Source organism: Haliaeetus albicilla, chromosome 11 (genome assembly GCF_947461875.1).
Source record: "Haliaeetus albicilla chromosome 11, bHalAlb1.1, whole genome shotgun sequence".
In the NCBI taxonomy this organism is placed as follows: Eukaryota; Metazoa; Chordata; class Aves; order Accipitriformes; family Accipitridae; genus Haliaeetus; species Haliaeetus albicilla.
The window spans coordinates 13804073-13817979 of NC_091493.1; the positions used below are offsets into that span (position 1 = coordinate 13804073).

The 13907-nt window shown below is 40.4% G+C and overlaps 1 protein-coding gene across 12 annotated transcripts in view; it reads right to left on the reverse strand.

The window, feature by feature from the left end:
• ZMIZ1 (zinc finger MIZ-type containing 1) overlaps nt 1-13907 on the reverse strand; it is a 361777-nt gene that overhangs the window by 17035 nt on the left and 330835 nt on the right. For 10 of the 12 annotated variants that reach the window (XR_011326825.1, XM_069796192.1, XM_069796196.1 and 7 more), the window contains 9 exons: nt 13023-13205; nt 10546-10720; nt 9062-9248; nt 5486-5696; nt 4163-4268; nt 3440-3600; nt 3058-3125; nt 1152-1220; nt 369-616 (listed from right to left, as the gene is read on the reverse strand). Coding sequence is in view for 11 of the 12 variants with exons in the window: in XM_069796192.1 (XP_069652293.1) it covers nt 369-616; nt 1152-1220; nt 3058-3125; nt 3440-3600; nt 4163-4268; nt 5486-5696; nt 9062-9248; nt 10546-10720; nt 13023-13205 (1408 nt within the window). In the remaining variant the exon portion in view is untranslated. The remainder of the gene's footprint in view (nt 1-368; nt 617-1151; nt 1221-3057; nt 3126-3439; nt 3601-4162; nt 4269-5485; nt 5697-9061; nt 9249-10545; nt 10721-13022; nt 13206-13907) is intronic. The other 2 variants (XM_069796202.1, XM_069796197.1) reach the window with 1 other exon arrangement.

Sequence of the window (13907 nt, forward strand, 5' to 3'; positions counted from 1 at the left end):
GTCACTTCTGTAGCACTAGGAGCCTTCACTTGAATGAGAATGGAACAAAAGGAAAATGGACAGAAAAAATGAGGAAAGATGTATATTGTGGCAGGCCATGAATACATAGGGTAACATACAATGTGGATTCAGGGAGGGCTGCACAGCAATAAATATGACAAGCACCAATTTCCTTACTAAAATATATTTTCCTCTAAACAGGAACCTTAAATGAAAAGACTGATGCACAATTTCAGAATTGCAGCCATACAATTTGCTTTCCTTATGCATCTTTCTGAGAAGATGCACTGACATACCTGAATAACAAAACTGCCTGAACCACTGACTTCTAGAGTGACCGCCTGGGTGCACAAAGCTGTAAAACTAACCTTGGTTACCATATTCAGTGGAGCTGTTGCCTCCTGGAGGAGGGGGTAGGGATGGGTAAGGTGATGGGCCAGGACCCAAAGCTGCAATCATCTCCATCACATTTGGCATGATCATCTGGCTTGGACTCATGGTCTTAAATCTCTTTGAGGGAATGCCATCTGGGTCATCTTTGATGTGAATATCTGACTTTATAGGGACTGGCCTCCAACTGCAAGTTGGATCAATGGTAACTTCTTCAAACTCTGAGCTGTAAAATAATGTGAAAATTTTAGCAAATTAATTTATTATTATTTTTTCTTAATCAATTCTGCTGAAGTTTCCATAAGAATATGCATGGTAGCAAATGTTCTGAAATGCTCTAGTATAATACAACCTCAAGATCTTTCAAGTCCTCAAGTGTGTGCTGAAAGCCAGTTTTAAAAAAGGCAACTGTGAGAGCACATTTCTCTGTTTATCCACACAACAAAATCCAAACATATCTATGTGGTCTGCCACATGTGAATCAGAGGGACTACTTGTAAATACGAGAAATCATTCAATTCTCCATTCCCACTCTTGCCTCTGCCTCATTGGTGAGGCTGCCATCAAAAGATAACGCAAAAAAAAGATCTATTAAGTAGATGGAAACTCATTCACTGTACCACTAACTCCACCAAGGAGCCATGAAATAGAATATTCAAGTTCAATCACTAAGACTTACTTTGGCGTGACTATCTCAGTACTCATTAACATATCTCCTAATTGCTTGGTCTTGGATATCAGAAATAAGTAAGTTCACTTACTTTTGTATAGCGTTCAGAATACCCCACATGTACTGGTCAACCTCCAAGCCCTCTAGCAGAGCGGTTTTACTAGAAAGGAAAAAAAACCCAAACCTCATGTTAGAATATCGCTACACATGTGTAAGATAGGGATGGAAGAAGGATAGGTTAATGATGAAATCAGCAGACCAGAACCCAGCAACTTACTATCTGTAACACATAATTTAGGAATGATTTGGGGCAAACAGTTTTAGTTCTACATTTGGATTACCAGCATAATAGCATTCTACATCAAACAGATGAGATAAGGATACATCTACTTGTGTGTGTCCACAAGCTGTTCACATCCTTTAAATAATTTTTAGTAAAATATACTGTGAATTTAAAGGCTTTTCAAACATAGCACATCTCTCCTGTGAACATCAGCTAGCACTGGGTTTTCAAATTAGATCTTTTTTTTTTGAGCTACACAGTAACACAGCTTCAAAGTAACTACATCTTATAGCTATTTTACTTAAGATCAGCACAGATGGGGACAGAACAAAACAAATGTGGAAATGAGTTAGTTACATAGGCACTTAGGTCTGAATGTAGGTACTCAGACTCAGAGAAACAGGACAAAAATTTTGGCCTGGATGCATGAATACATAAATTAAGAAACAAGACATCTAGTTCTTGTGATATTTTTAGCCTGACTTAGAAGACAGGTAAGATTCAGGCAGTTCAGAGAAATCACCTGCACTTTAGGATATGTACCAATCATGGATAGTCATTGAAACAAGCTCATCTCAAGCCTGCAGTGTCAACAGAAGCAGATAGAATGGCCAATCTCCACTCCTGTTTATACCAAACATCAGCTGGTGCAGCAGGGATTGAACTGGAGACTTGCAGAGCTGAAGCACAAGCTGCTACAGCTACAGCTGCTTGAGCTAAAGAGCCCTGGCTCCTCAGCTGAGGCTGCAACAAACTCGTAACCCTGTGGGCTGAGCACAGTAGGTTACAGACACTGAACTGGCCTGCAGACATTCTGCGATTCTTTCTGCCCGTTTAAACGTAAGAACGGGCAGTCTGTAACCACTTCCAAGCTTTCTGTTCCATTTCTTCTGCAGTATACCAGCTCTCTGGTCAAAGCATAAGCTTGAAAGTATGCCAAGGTATCCCTCTTCTCCTTTAAGCAATCACTCCAAACTTTTGCTCCTTAGAAATCTTTTACCTTTTCTAAAATCAGCCTTATTCTGCACTAGAATTCTTCCTGCTTTCTGCTCACACTTTAATTTGCACTGGATGTTGACTTTGACCTTGGAGGATCCAACGTCATTGCTACCTAATTACTGGGTAATGTTGCAGTCTCCAAAATTCCCCTTCTCCTCGAACACTGCCATTAACTGCATATCTGTGACTCAAAGCACAGTACCCGAGACAGTTATTTGGCATCCTTACTTAATGTTCAGCTGGATGCTGAACACTTTAGTATCTACATATTCGAATTTCAGTAATGTGGGCATTACAACATTAAAATTATACAAGAATAACTCTAGAATAGATTATCCATTCTTTTGCCATAGCTTGTTGTTGTCTGGTAGTTGCCTATATTTCATAATCTAGGGGAAGACAAACTTGCAGTTCATTCTTTTATACAGATATCTGTCTTATCAACGTAAATATTTGAGCTTCTTTTGAACTCTGCACAACCCATTGATAGCCTGTAACAAGAGCTCACAGATGATGTATTTTGTGAGAAAATATCTCGTTATCTGCTTTTAAATTTCTAATAATCCAGGGTGTTTCTTCAATTTATGAAATATTGCAGAATTCTTATTGGTCTTAATGCTAGCTCTTCCTTTTTCTCCCCTCCATGACCTTAAATATGATCTGAATTTGGTCAAATCGTGTACAACTGCATTTCATGTAGTATGGTTGCACTTACTTGCATACCGGACACCTCCAAGTTCCTCTTTCACAGTTCAGTTGCAAGTAAGATTCCAGATCAAAGCACTAGGTATCAAAAAGAAATAAAGAAGGGGGGGGTGGGGGTGGGAAAAAAGAGGAAATCGAGGGAAAATACTGTATTAACTGAATCAGTTGGACAAAAGTAAAACTGCCATGAAAAAAGCCTACTAGCACTGAAAACTAAACCAAATAGCTTACTTTCTCCCTCTACATTAAACATATATATATAGTTAATTATATAGGTTGATAGACACAAAGAAATCCCATTTCATTAGGCTCTCTCATACAATAACCAAGCTAAAGGTAAGGTAGCAACACATGGCTGAGGGAATACTACCAGACCACTGGCATCTACTCACTTGTACATGCTTGCAATCGTGACCCCTTGCTGGAAGCTGAATCCGCCGGAATGTGATCGGACACTTCAGAGACACTTTAATAGCAGTTTGCTCTACTCCATCTTCCCCGTTTAGTGTCGCATTGCCAGAGGAAGCGGCTACGCTACTGAAGTTCCTCTTTACTGTTTAGGAAGAGGGTATGTGTATGTGTGAGAAAACACATGTGTACTGTAAATTCTAACATAGAAATCTGAAAGACCAACACTTCAACATTTAAGGGCCAATTTAATGGACAATTTATCCACATAGGTGTATTCTGTGTAATTTAGAACATTCTCCTGAACAAACCATCACACACATGCATATCAGCTATACCCTCAACAAAATAAAGTGCCATACAAGCAGTTAAAGCAGCCCTAAATAAAAACAGAATAATCCTTATACAGGGGGCTTTTAGGTAAGTCAAAAACGAATATGGGGGAAAAGCCAGAGAGATTCTCCTGGAATGGGAGAGTCCTCATTGGGAACTAAGCTTATGTCCTTGGTATTTTGTTACCCCCACCCAAATAGCCCTCAACATTTGAGGATACCGAGGATTTAATCTATGCACATGATGTTCTGGAAATTCCTGACAAGTACAGCTTAAGGTTTTCAATAAGCAAGTAACTCTTGTGTAGAAATACCGTATCACAAATGAACATAGGCATTCTGGAAAGTCATCACCCACACAAAATGAAAACTCACTCTTAGTGATACAATGTTCTGCTGGAAGGAGGCGTTTCTTTAGTAGACCTTGAAGTACGGAGCGAACTGATGGCCGGTGTACTAACTGCAACACGAACAAGTGTGACTGAAAGAAAATGCATTTCATTACCAAGAGAACCAACCGCACATAGTAAATACACTGCTGAACAGAGCTGCATTCTTCCCTTGGACACATGGCTTCCATAAGAGCCTGATGCTTAAATATGAAAGCCAGTTCTGCTCTGCTGCGCACATGCACTCCCTTAGGGATATTCTGCACACTGTGCAGTGTGTTATTCTGTGCTCCAGGAGCATAATGTATACAAGGGCTTTAAAAAAAAGCGAAGTTTTTCTGCATTTTCTCCCTCCTTAATATTCAGAATACATAGGGCTGACATATTAATCACTGACGTCAGGGTTTATTTTTAAAACTCTGGATTCTTTGACACCGTCTAGCCTACCTGCCTGCCCTCAGAGTACATCGGAAGTTGCAAAAACAATTTGCTACTGATGTGTCTGGAACCAACTGAATCTTCTTCCCCAACACAGAGCTCGTTGTGGATTCACAGGATGCTGCCCCTACTCTTAGCCACCAGATAAATGACATTATGCGGAGAAACATCAGTGCGAAGTAAAGCAAAATGGGTGGATGGCCTCTTGTCAAAGTGCTTCACACTGTGACCTTGGGAGAGGTAGCAGCTCTCTTTCTTGTCACTGACAACAGAACAGTCAAAAGCTCAGACTGTGTGTATGCAACAGTCTGCATTAAAAATACAGTACTTGTCTCTGAGAGTAACTAAACCATGGAAAAGGAGAAAGGGGAAAGTTGCATGGTCTAGACTGCATCACGGAATATGAATTTTTTCATCTGAAAAGCTATTTGAAAAAATCATCACCACCATCAATGATTATGGTGTTGATGTTCTCATGTCAAACCAAACACAGTTTAATAGCCTAAGTAAATGAAATTATTACCGGACAACAGTCTGCATCACAATAATCTGCTTCTACATTAATACACTTTAGCTGCCTTGTTACACAGGCACATGCTAAATAGGCAGGAGATCAAACTTCCTTCCTCCCCTAGACCACAAGTCTTTTCAGAGACATCAGAAAGACACCACTATATTCTGCAATAATTCAGCAGCAAAAATTTCCATATTAGCACTCTGACTGTGTCAACATCATCAAACAAGCACCTTACCAGAAAAATGCATGGAAAAAAATGAGAGTAAGGCTCTTTCAGCTAAGGCAACATTTGCAAACTGTACTAAATAGCAAACTCAGCATCAGCAGCTGCAGCCATGAGCTCAGTGTACTTACACAACAACATGCTGTGACTGTAATTTGAATCGTGTTTCTTCCTGGCTGGCAGACGTGCTTTAGGTGCAGAGGTTTATGAGATGTCTTGTTGTCACCACGTTCAATGGTAAGTGGGGTTGCATTAACGCTGACCTGGACTGAAGCTGGCCAGTTTGTGTTCATTTGTCTGTCTTCATGGTGATAGCACTTGAACTGTAATTCCAAGTCAGACCTGTACAACAACCAATAAATTGTCCTTTAACTTTGCTTTCACATTGCAGAGGGAGATTGTTTTGATGCTAGGAATACTTTTTCTTTATCAATCAGATTATTCTTCTAGAATTATTGCCAGTGAATTACATAATATACTTTCTTCATAAAAGCCCTTAACAGAAGTAAGTCATGATGAATTAATGATGCAAGCATGCCACAAAGTTGTTGTTAATGTTTTACACTTATAAGGGACTTCCCAAGGGAACATCTCAAACCACTCTGCAAAACTAGACCACGGAATGATCCTGCAGAAAGAAAAATTTTAACATCAGGTAGGTCCTTCCTGTGTGTTAAGAGTTAAGAACAAGAAAGTGATACGCTGCAGTGGGTTGTGCTGGAAGACTGTGGGTTCTTCACTACTTTAGAGCATTTAAAAGAACACTTGAATGAACACTTGTCAGACAAAATACAGGTACAGCTAATCCTGCCTTGGAACAGGTAAATCAACTAAAATAGAATGACCTCTGTATCTCACCCCCTTTGTTTCTGTGATTCCCAATTAACACAGCTGTGGATTAAATCTACCCAATTTAGACCTTCTTTCAGAGCATGAATTCCTCCCACCTCTCTAATAATAACTTCCACATGCTATTTAGCTCCTCAAAAATTAGTTTTGTAACACCTCCAAAAAAGGAAGAGGCTGAGATTAAGTTAATCACAAATTAAGTGGGTAGAGACTATGACTTCAGTTTCATACATGGATGTTAACCTTGTGTTAGGAATGAGTAATTCGAAGAAGAAATTCAAAAGAACATGAAGAACTGAACTGAAATGTCAGGATACTGCTGTTCATGACAGCAAAAGACAGCCAAATGTTTATCTTTTATGCTTGAAAATCTAGGTGCTCATTTCTTCATCTTGCCTGAAGGAAGATATCATTGTATGATCCATGAGGAACAACTCATTCAGGAGATCATCACCTTAACTGCCATTTTCCGTACCCAAAACCAGAGATTTCAATTCTGACCTAATATTGTCTTTTCTGGATTTCAAAACATCAAGATTTAGCACTGGATAAAAACGTGGGGTTTTTTAAAAAGAAAGGTATAGAATACAAATTACCTGACCTTTCAACATAATCCATCTATATTAAGTCTTTCCAGGGGTTTTTTTCAGTATTTTATTAAGAATTTTTTGAAAGCTCTGTCTGCAAGATCCACTGGAGATTCTCACCTCACAAGAACACACTGCAGTCACCCAAACCCAGAGGGAAGCAAGGTTTGGTACCTCTGATATAAAAACCAAGCAGATTACGTGTGCTCCCGAGGACTCTGAGCAGGCCTGCTGGATGTCACAGAGCAGTGACAGAGCTCAGGAGACCCTCTTGTTCTTAGCATGCAGTGTCTCCACCATGGGACGCTATTAATAACTGAGCAGTGCTAAGACTGAACCAGCTTCAAGGCAACATTTTCCCTGCCTTCAACCTTTCTGTTTCTTGTAACCATGAAAAGTTCCCAGCGGGAAGAAAAATAGTTGCATTGCTATTAATTATGTGTGTACATGTGAGACGTTTTGCCGAATATTTTAACTGGCAGAAAAATACTAAGAATTGGCTCGATTCCACCATTCTCTATAAAACCAAAATCCATCCACACATGTGACTAATTCGTTTTTCTGGAATCCATCCAGCCCTGAGTTAAATGTGAAATGACTTCATTACAGGACCATCCGTTCTCCCCACTATTAACAAGCTTTTCAAAACAGCAGACCTGAGCACAGTTTACCTATGAGTCTTCATTAAAATAAGTTTAAATAAAGGCTATGTGTTTGGTGAGCTAAGGAAGAAAGAAAGAAAGAACAGATATTAAGAAACAGCCTCATGCCTCAGTGCAGCACTATAAATCTACTGAATGAGCCAGCACAATCCCCACTAGTGATTACTTATTAATAAGAACCGACAAATAACTGCCAAAACTCCCTCTGCTGCGAGTACTCCATGATAATGAAATGCAAGTAAGCAATAACTGACCTCAAAGTTAGGTGTTAATTATTGGATGTGGTCTGCCTGCAATCTCTCTCCCTTCCAAATCCCAGGCTACCTCAGGGTAGGGGGGCACCGTGGCAGCAAGGAATTCTGCATCCCACATCAAGCTTTAGAGCCAGAGTTTGCCCCTGGGGCATGGAACTGAGTGCACCTCTCTGCCCACCTCATGCCTTCCACACCATGGAAACAGAAGTCTCAAGTGGATTCCAGTGAATGGGAGGAAGATCCTAACAGGAAAAGAAGCTGAAGCTACAAGTTATCACTTCCATTAAGGTCAGGGGGTCCGTGGTCCAGGCTCAGGAAGAAACTGAAAGTGAGGCAGGCGTAACAGAAAATGTGCTCAAGATGCTGCATTTTACCATCTCAGCTGCTACACCTGTGAAACAACCTCCATACAAGATGCTGAGCAACTAACCAGCCCCCCCCCAGCGCACAGAGACAGACTCAAACAATGTCATCAGCGGCCAGGAAAAACACTGAGATGCTTTCTGAGAAAAACAGAACAAGGAGACAAAATTATTCTGTGGTATTTGAAAATATATATAAAAAAAAATTAAGGGTCTGATTTGTCATTTCATCTAAAGCCCTTCCACAAGCATGGTGGAATCAGGACATAACTTGGAATCACTTATGCAGATCTACATTAAACGCAGGAAGGTACCACCTAGGAAAACTATTCCTCTGTGCTGGAAAGTAGTACTTGCTGTAAGTGAAAACCAGAAGCCTTTGTATGTGGAAAGCTATGCTCCAATATTTCTGACCTGTCCTTACTTATGGAGTCACAGGAGAGGGGGAATTTCAGAACTTAGTTTCTAAAGTTCGGAGGATTTAAGCACTTGTCTTTCCAAATGATTTTACCAAGCCTCCAAATCAGGTCCTTCATTAGTGTGTTATTTTTCATTATCAGATACTCTGCACCATTTAATTTAAGCATAAACTGTAACAGCCCTGCATAGTTACTCCTGCAACTAACATTTCACAGGTCACAAAGCACCTAGGACTTCAGAGTCTCCTAAATGGAAGTTTGTAACGGCATCAGTCGTGCACGTCCCACACCCATTACACCCAGAGCAGAAATGACGGAACAGTTGCAGTGATTTTTCAAATACTATCTGCCATATGCTATCAGCAAGGAGATGCAACACAGATCAGGAAGCATTTTAGAACGTGTTGTCTCTGGAAAGTGACAGGTGAGAGTATCTGTGAGTCTAAAGGGCATTTTTCCTATCTAGGCCACAATTTTTAAAGCTAAATTCATGGCAAACCTAAATGAAGTTCATCTGGCCTGCCACTCCTCCACCACTGAGTGCAAGACTTCCTCACAGCAAGTCTGAGCTTACCTCCACATCAGAGTCTGATGAACAGTTGGCCGTAAGTGAAAGACATGGTTACTGACTGCCAGGTTGTGTTCCAGCCGGAAGGGCTCCAGTACAACACCATCTCTCACGGGAAATGTCAGACGCAGCTCATCATTGTGGTTGGCTGGGATCGAAGAGGGAGAGAAAGCGTGAACTTTCCCTTTAGCATCTGCAGTGCAATAATAATGTGTATATTTATACAAAATAGTAACAAATGGCACAGTGATCTGCTACTGGGTCTAACTTAGCAGGTTCATACACACAGAAAAGAAAATCACAAGTAACTACATCATCTAACTGATACAAGTGACAGGGCTTAAACTGACAGCGATGGCAAACCAAAGTCTTCCATTCTCCCACACTTAACATTAGGACCTTAGCATTCCAGCCACAAACAGAAACCAGACATGGCAAGAATTCCTGTTTTTTATTATTGGACAGGTTCTGTATTGAGGCTTACTCTGTTGGCAGAAGACTGACAACAAATCTCTTCATTATGGCAAACTGTGATAATGCTTATTTTCCTCGCTTTGAACTGGGATCAACATTACCCAATTAGTTCCAACAGTTTCATCAGCTGAAACTAACCAATGAACAAAGACACTGGTATTCAGTTACTATCTGATCTCATAAAAGGAGGTTTTGTGGTAGTTTACAGCTAATCTATGAAGTCATATGTCTTTAAATGCTGTGTTCTTGCCCAAATAATACTGCAGGCCACCTTCCTATACTTCATTTTTCAGCTATCCTGAACTCCAAACACCAGTTGCAAAGTGCTAATGCAGCAGCAGTTTTTTTACAGAAAACATAAAGGTTCTCCCAGTTCCCTAGTAAATGATATCTCCTATTGCTCATCAGTCACTTCAAAACCTCAAATATCTTGTGCTAGTATACAGCCAGTGAGATCTTGTTATTCCTGCCCTGTTCCCAGCCAAACACAACCGTGATGTTGAGTGGCTTTGAAAGGAACATATATCATTTTTGGCATACTACTGAATATTCTTAAGAAGCCTGTATGGATCACAATAGAGACACCGCTATAAATATTCACATTTTACGCTGTTCTGCAGTGATGTTCAATGAATGGCTTTGCCCTTGAACAGAACAGATCACAGTGAAAGTTCATACAATAAACAAGCCTACCAAGCACACATAACACAACCCAAAATCAAGTGTTTTATCTTCAGGAAGCATATCAAAGGAGTACTTCAGGAGTAAAATCCTTGCAAGTTTAACCTGGAAGAACTTTTCTGATACTCTGTTTTAGGAGGGGATAGTAATCTTTTTCTTTCCTGTCCACTTGCTTTAGTGAGCGAGCCTGCAGAGTGCACTCCCACCTATCACAACTTAGCAAGCCGTGCCTCTCCCAGAGCAGCAATCAGAGCTAGTTTCCAGACTCTGAAATGTACGTGACAGAGAACAGAGGGAAGATAAATGACTGTGGGGGCATTCTGTTTGCTACTCACTTGGAGGTGGTGGTAAAGCATTGATATTTGGTTTAATGTCAGGTGGGAATGGTGGCTTGACATCCTGGTTAGGTGACAGGTATGGAGGAATATTGCTCCCTGGAGTCATAGGTGGCGTGGGGTTTCCTGGAACAGGTGAATGAGGGTAATTTGCCACAGGTACAGGCCTTGATGGCTAGAAAATAAATAAAATCACATTGTTATTGCAGTCTGAAAATAAGAATAATAAGCCTTGTGAACTGCACTGTTATCAAACACCAAAGACTACAAACAAGGTAGGGAGGCCCCTTTGTCTCCAGAAGGGCAAGAAACCACAGGATGTCCCATGAGGCCTTTGGGGAAGAGGCAGACTAGGAAAGAAAAGCAGGAACTGAAACCAGCAGACCAGCCAGCTTAATTCAGGCAATGACCAGATACAAGCAAGGCTGCCAAGAGGCTTATCACGTTCCTCTGAACGCTCTCTTTCCAAAACCAACCAGCCATTCACTTCAGTTTTTCCACACCACCACAACCCACCCAGCCCTTTGTATCTCTTTGGCTTCCTCCCAAAATAGCCCCAGTGCACAAAAGCCTACATGAAAAACAAAATCCAAAGACATGCAATTAGAATGTCTGTGTTCCTTTTACTTCGATCTATCCTTTCTTCAACCCCTATCCAACTCATCTACTCAGAATGAAAGCTCTGGGGGTCAGGGGATGTCTTTTATTCTGTGTACCTACAATTTGATTCTGTTCTTAGTTTGCTGCTGAATAAGACAAACTAAGAGAAAAAGGAGATAAGTATAAATGGTAGCTATAGTATTAAGACACCATTGGTTTTGTTTCTTGTAATTAAGGGGATGGTTGCAGTTAACAGAATAAACCAATAACAATGATGTGAAGAAAGCTGACATTAAACAAAACTGCAATTGCATGGCACTCTGTTGTAATAGCTCATGTACCATAAACACATACACACGAAAGTGTCAGAAGATGAAAATCTTTACAGACAGCCAAAGTATCAGGACTTCAAATCTGATTCTGTATCTAAATGCTGCACTGCTAGCCTAGGATACTCTAAAGTACATAAGAAGAAAGCTGCATTCTGAAACCTTAAGCATTTACATTTCCAACCATCTTTGCTATTTTCTTTAACACATACAGTTACTATCTCCACAACCACTAGAATCCAAATGTTCAGGTCATGTCTGTTGCAAGCTGGAATTTTTCCCCTAGCCAGGATAATCTCCCTTCTTAACAAGGTCTCTTATTTTCTGTTTCTAGAACAGTTGATACTTGAATACAAAATAGGGGATGCATTGGAAAGGTCACAGATTCCCTGTTAGAACTATCCTGTAAACAAAAAACAAACACCATCTAAAATAAACACATTAAAATGTATTAAAAAAATCTGCCACTTAAAAACTTCACAGTGATCTTCTGGTGTCATTTTAGCATAAGTGACTGCACTGGAATTACAGTAGTTGAGGATCTGTCCCCTCCTCGTGTTATTCCTGGCAGTGTACTGCAAAACCTGCCACGATGCAACAGGCATTCCTTTGGGTACCACAGTGGACAGCTTGGTTGCACGTAGAACAGATGCTCTAAAGTAAAGGGTTTTGTTTTCCCTTTTTCTTCAATGGTGTGTTCTGTGTGAGTCATACCAGAACAATTCCAATGCAACACCAATGTGCAACTTAGATTCTTTCAGCCTCCATTCAAAATCAGAACGTAGTCCAGAGACTCCAACAGCTAATGCTTTAAAAGCAGGTCAGACCATCGATGGTCCTCCCCATTTTTATACTCACTGGAGTACCCCCATGCAAAAGATCACTTTTGTGTGCACTTGAAAGACTTCAAACCTCAGCAGGCCCTCAGTACAAACTCAGTTTGGAGAATACAAAGTGCTCAAGATGTAGCCATTAAACAGGTTTTAGGCAACATTTTAACAATTCTAATTCTTGCCCAAAACAATCAGCACAGAGGGAAAAGGAGAAAAGGGGAGGGAGAGGTCGAAGAACATAATGCAGACTTCAGTTCACCGATGAATTCTACAGCTGGAACAGCTTTTAAGTTTGGGCTGGCTTAATCCAACAGTGACCACTGGAGGTCTGAAATTAGGATGCTGCAATGTGGAACTTGTTTATTACAAATTTCCAAAGCTGTATTCCTGCAGGGTGCCATGAATAGGTGAAAATATTACACCTGAATCCCATTAGGTACTTCTTTTTACATGCTATTTTTTAAAGTGAACCCAACATTTTCTTGTGAAAGCCTCTAATGAGCTGCAGTAACATTCAATTTTCTTAATGAACTGCTCTGAAGTTACAGTGCAGCTTGGCTGATTGACTTGATTCTGTGATATCCAAAACATTAGTAAAAACACTGTGCATTTTTCTCTCTTTAATTACGTAAAAGTAGTATCTATGAAGTCATTAATGTGACTTAATTCATAAATGTCTACCAGAATGCAACAAGATAATCTAAAAAATTCTTACCTTGTAATACTGCCCCATGTTGACCGTTGGAGGAGGGTACTGCCCTGTGTTTTGCTGGCTTGGCATCCTCTGTCCAGGATAGTTGGGAGACGTAAGGGGTCTTGGAGGGTTAGGAGTGGGGTACTGACCAGGCTGGTTTGGAAACTGGCTATTTGGTCCATACTGCTGGTTTCCATAATTTGGCTATTTCATGACAGAGATGAAAGAAGACAAAGATCTGTTTCATGCAAGCAGCTGTCTTGAATTGAGTATTAGCATAAATTCAACAGTGGAATCAAAACAAACAAAACTCTCCAGTTAAGTACTCCTCAACTTAGTGCCACTCATGCCTAAACCAGGGCCCTGATGGCTGGAGGTGAATACTCACTCAAAAGCATAAAAGTCCTGCAAACCAAAGTGGGATAAGAATAACCATGTACCTTAACACACACATACACTCAGCCTTGCAGTGCTGTCAAATGGCACTGTGTTTGAAGAAACCAGAATTACAACCAGATGTAATGTTCACAGAATCTCTTGTGTTTTCGCAAGTGCTACCAGCCCCATTCCTGGGGCTCCTTTTCCAGATGGAGAATGAAAGCACAAAAAGAAAAATTAACATAAAAAAAAAAAAATCCTGGAATGGGCAGAGAATAGAAGCTGTGTTGTCCATGTCTGTCTTCTCAACACAACTGCTATGCCAGCCTGGTGCTAGAGTGTTTAGCAATACCCTAACAACTAAACAGAAGCTATTACTAGTCATAAACACCTTGCTAGTGCTACCTAGTACCGTGCTGCAGTTTTGGAATCAGAGTCATGAAAACCGGAACTTTAAAGGTAATAAAATGTCAATTTGAAAAAATAACTAGTTAATAAGAAGTTTCCACAAATGAAGCTTTCAAAAAC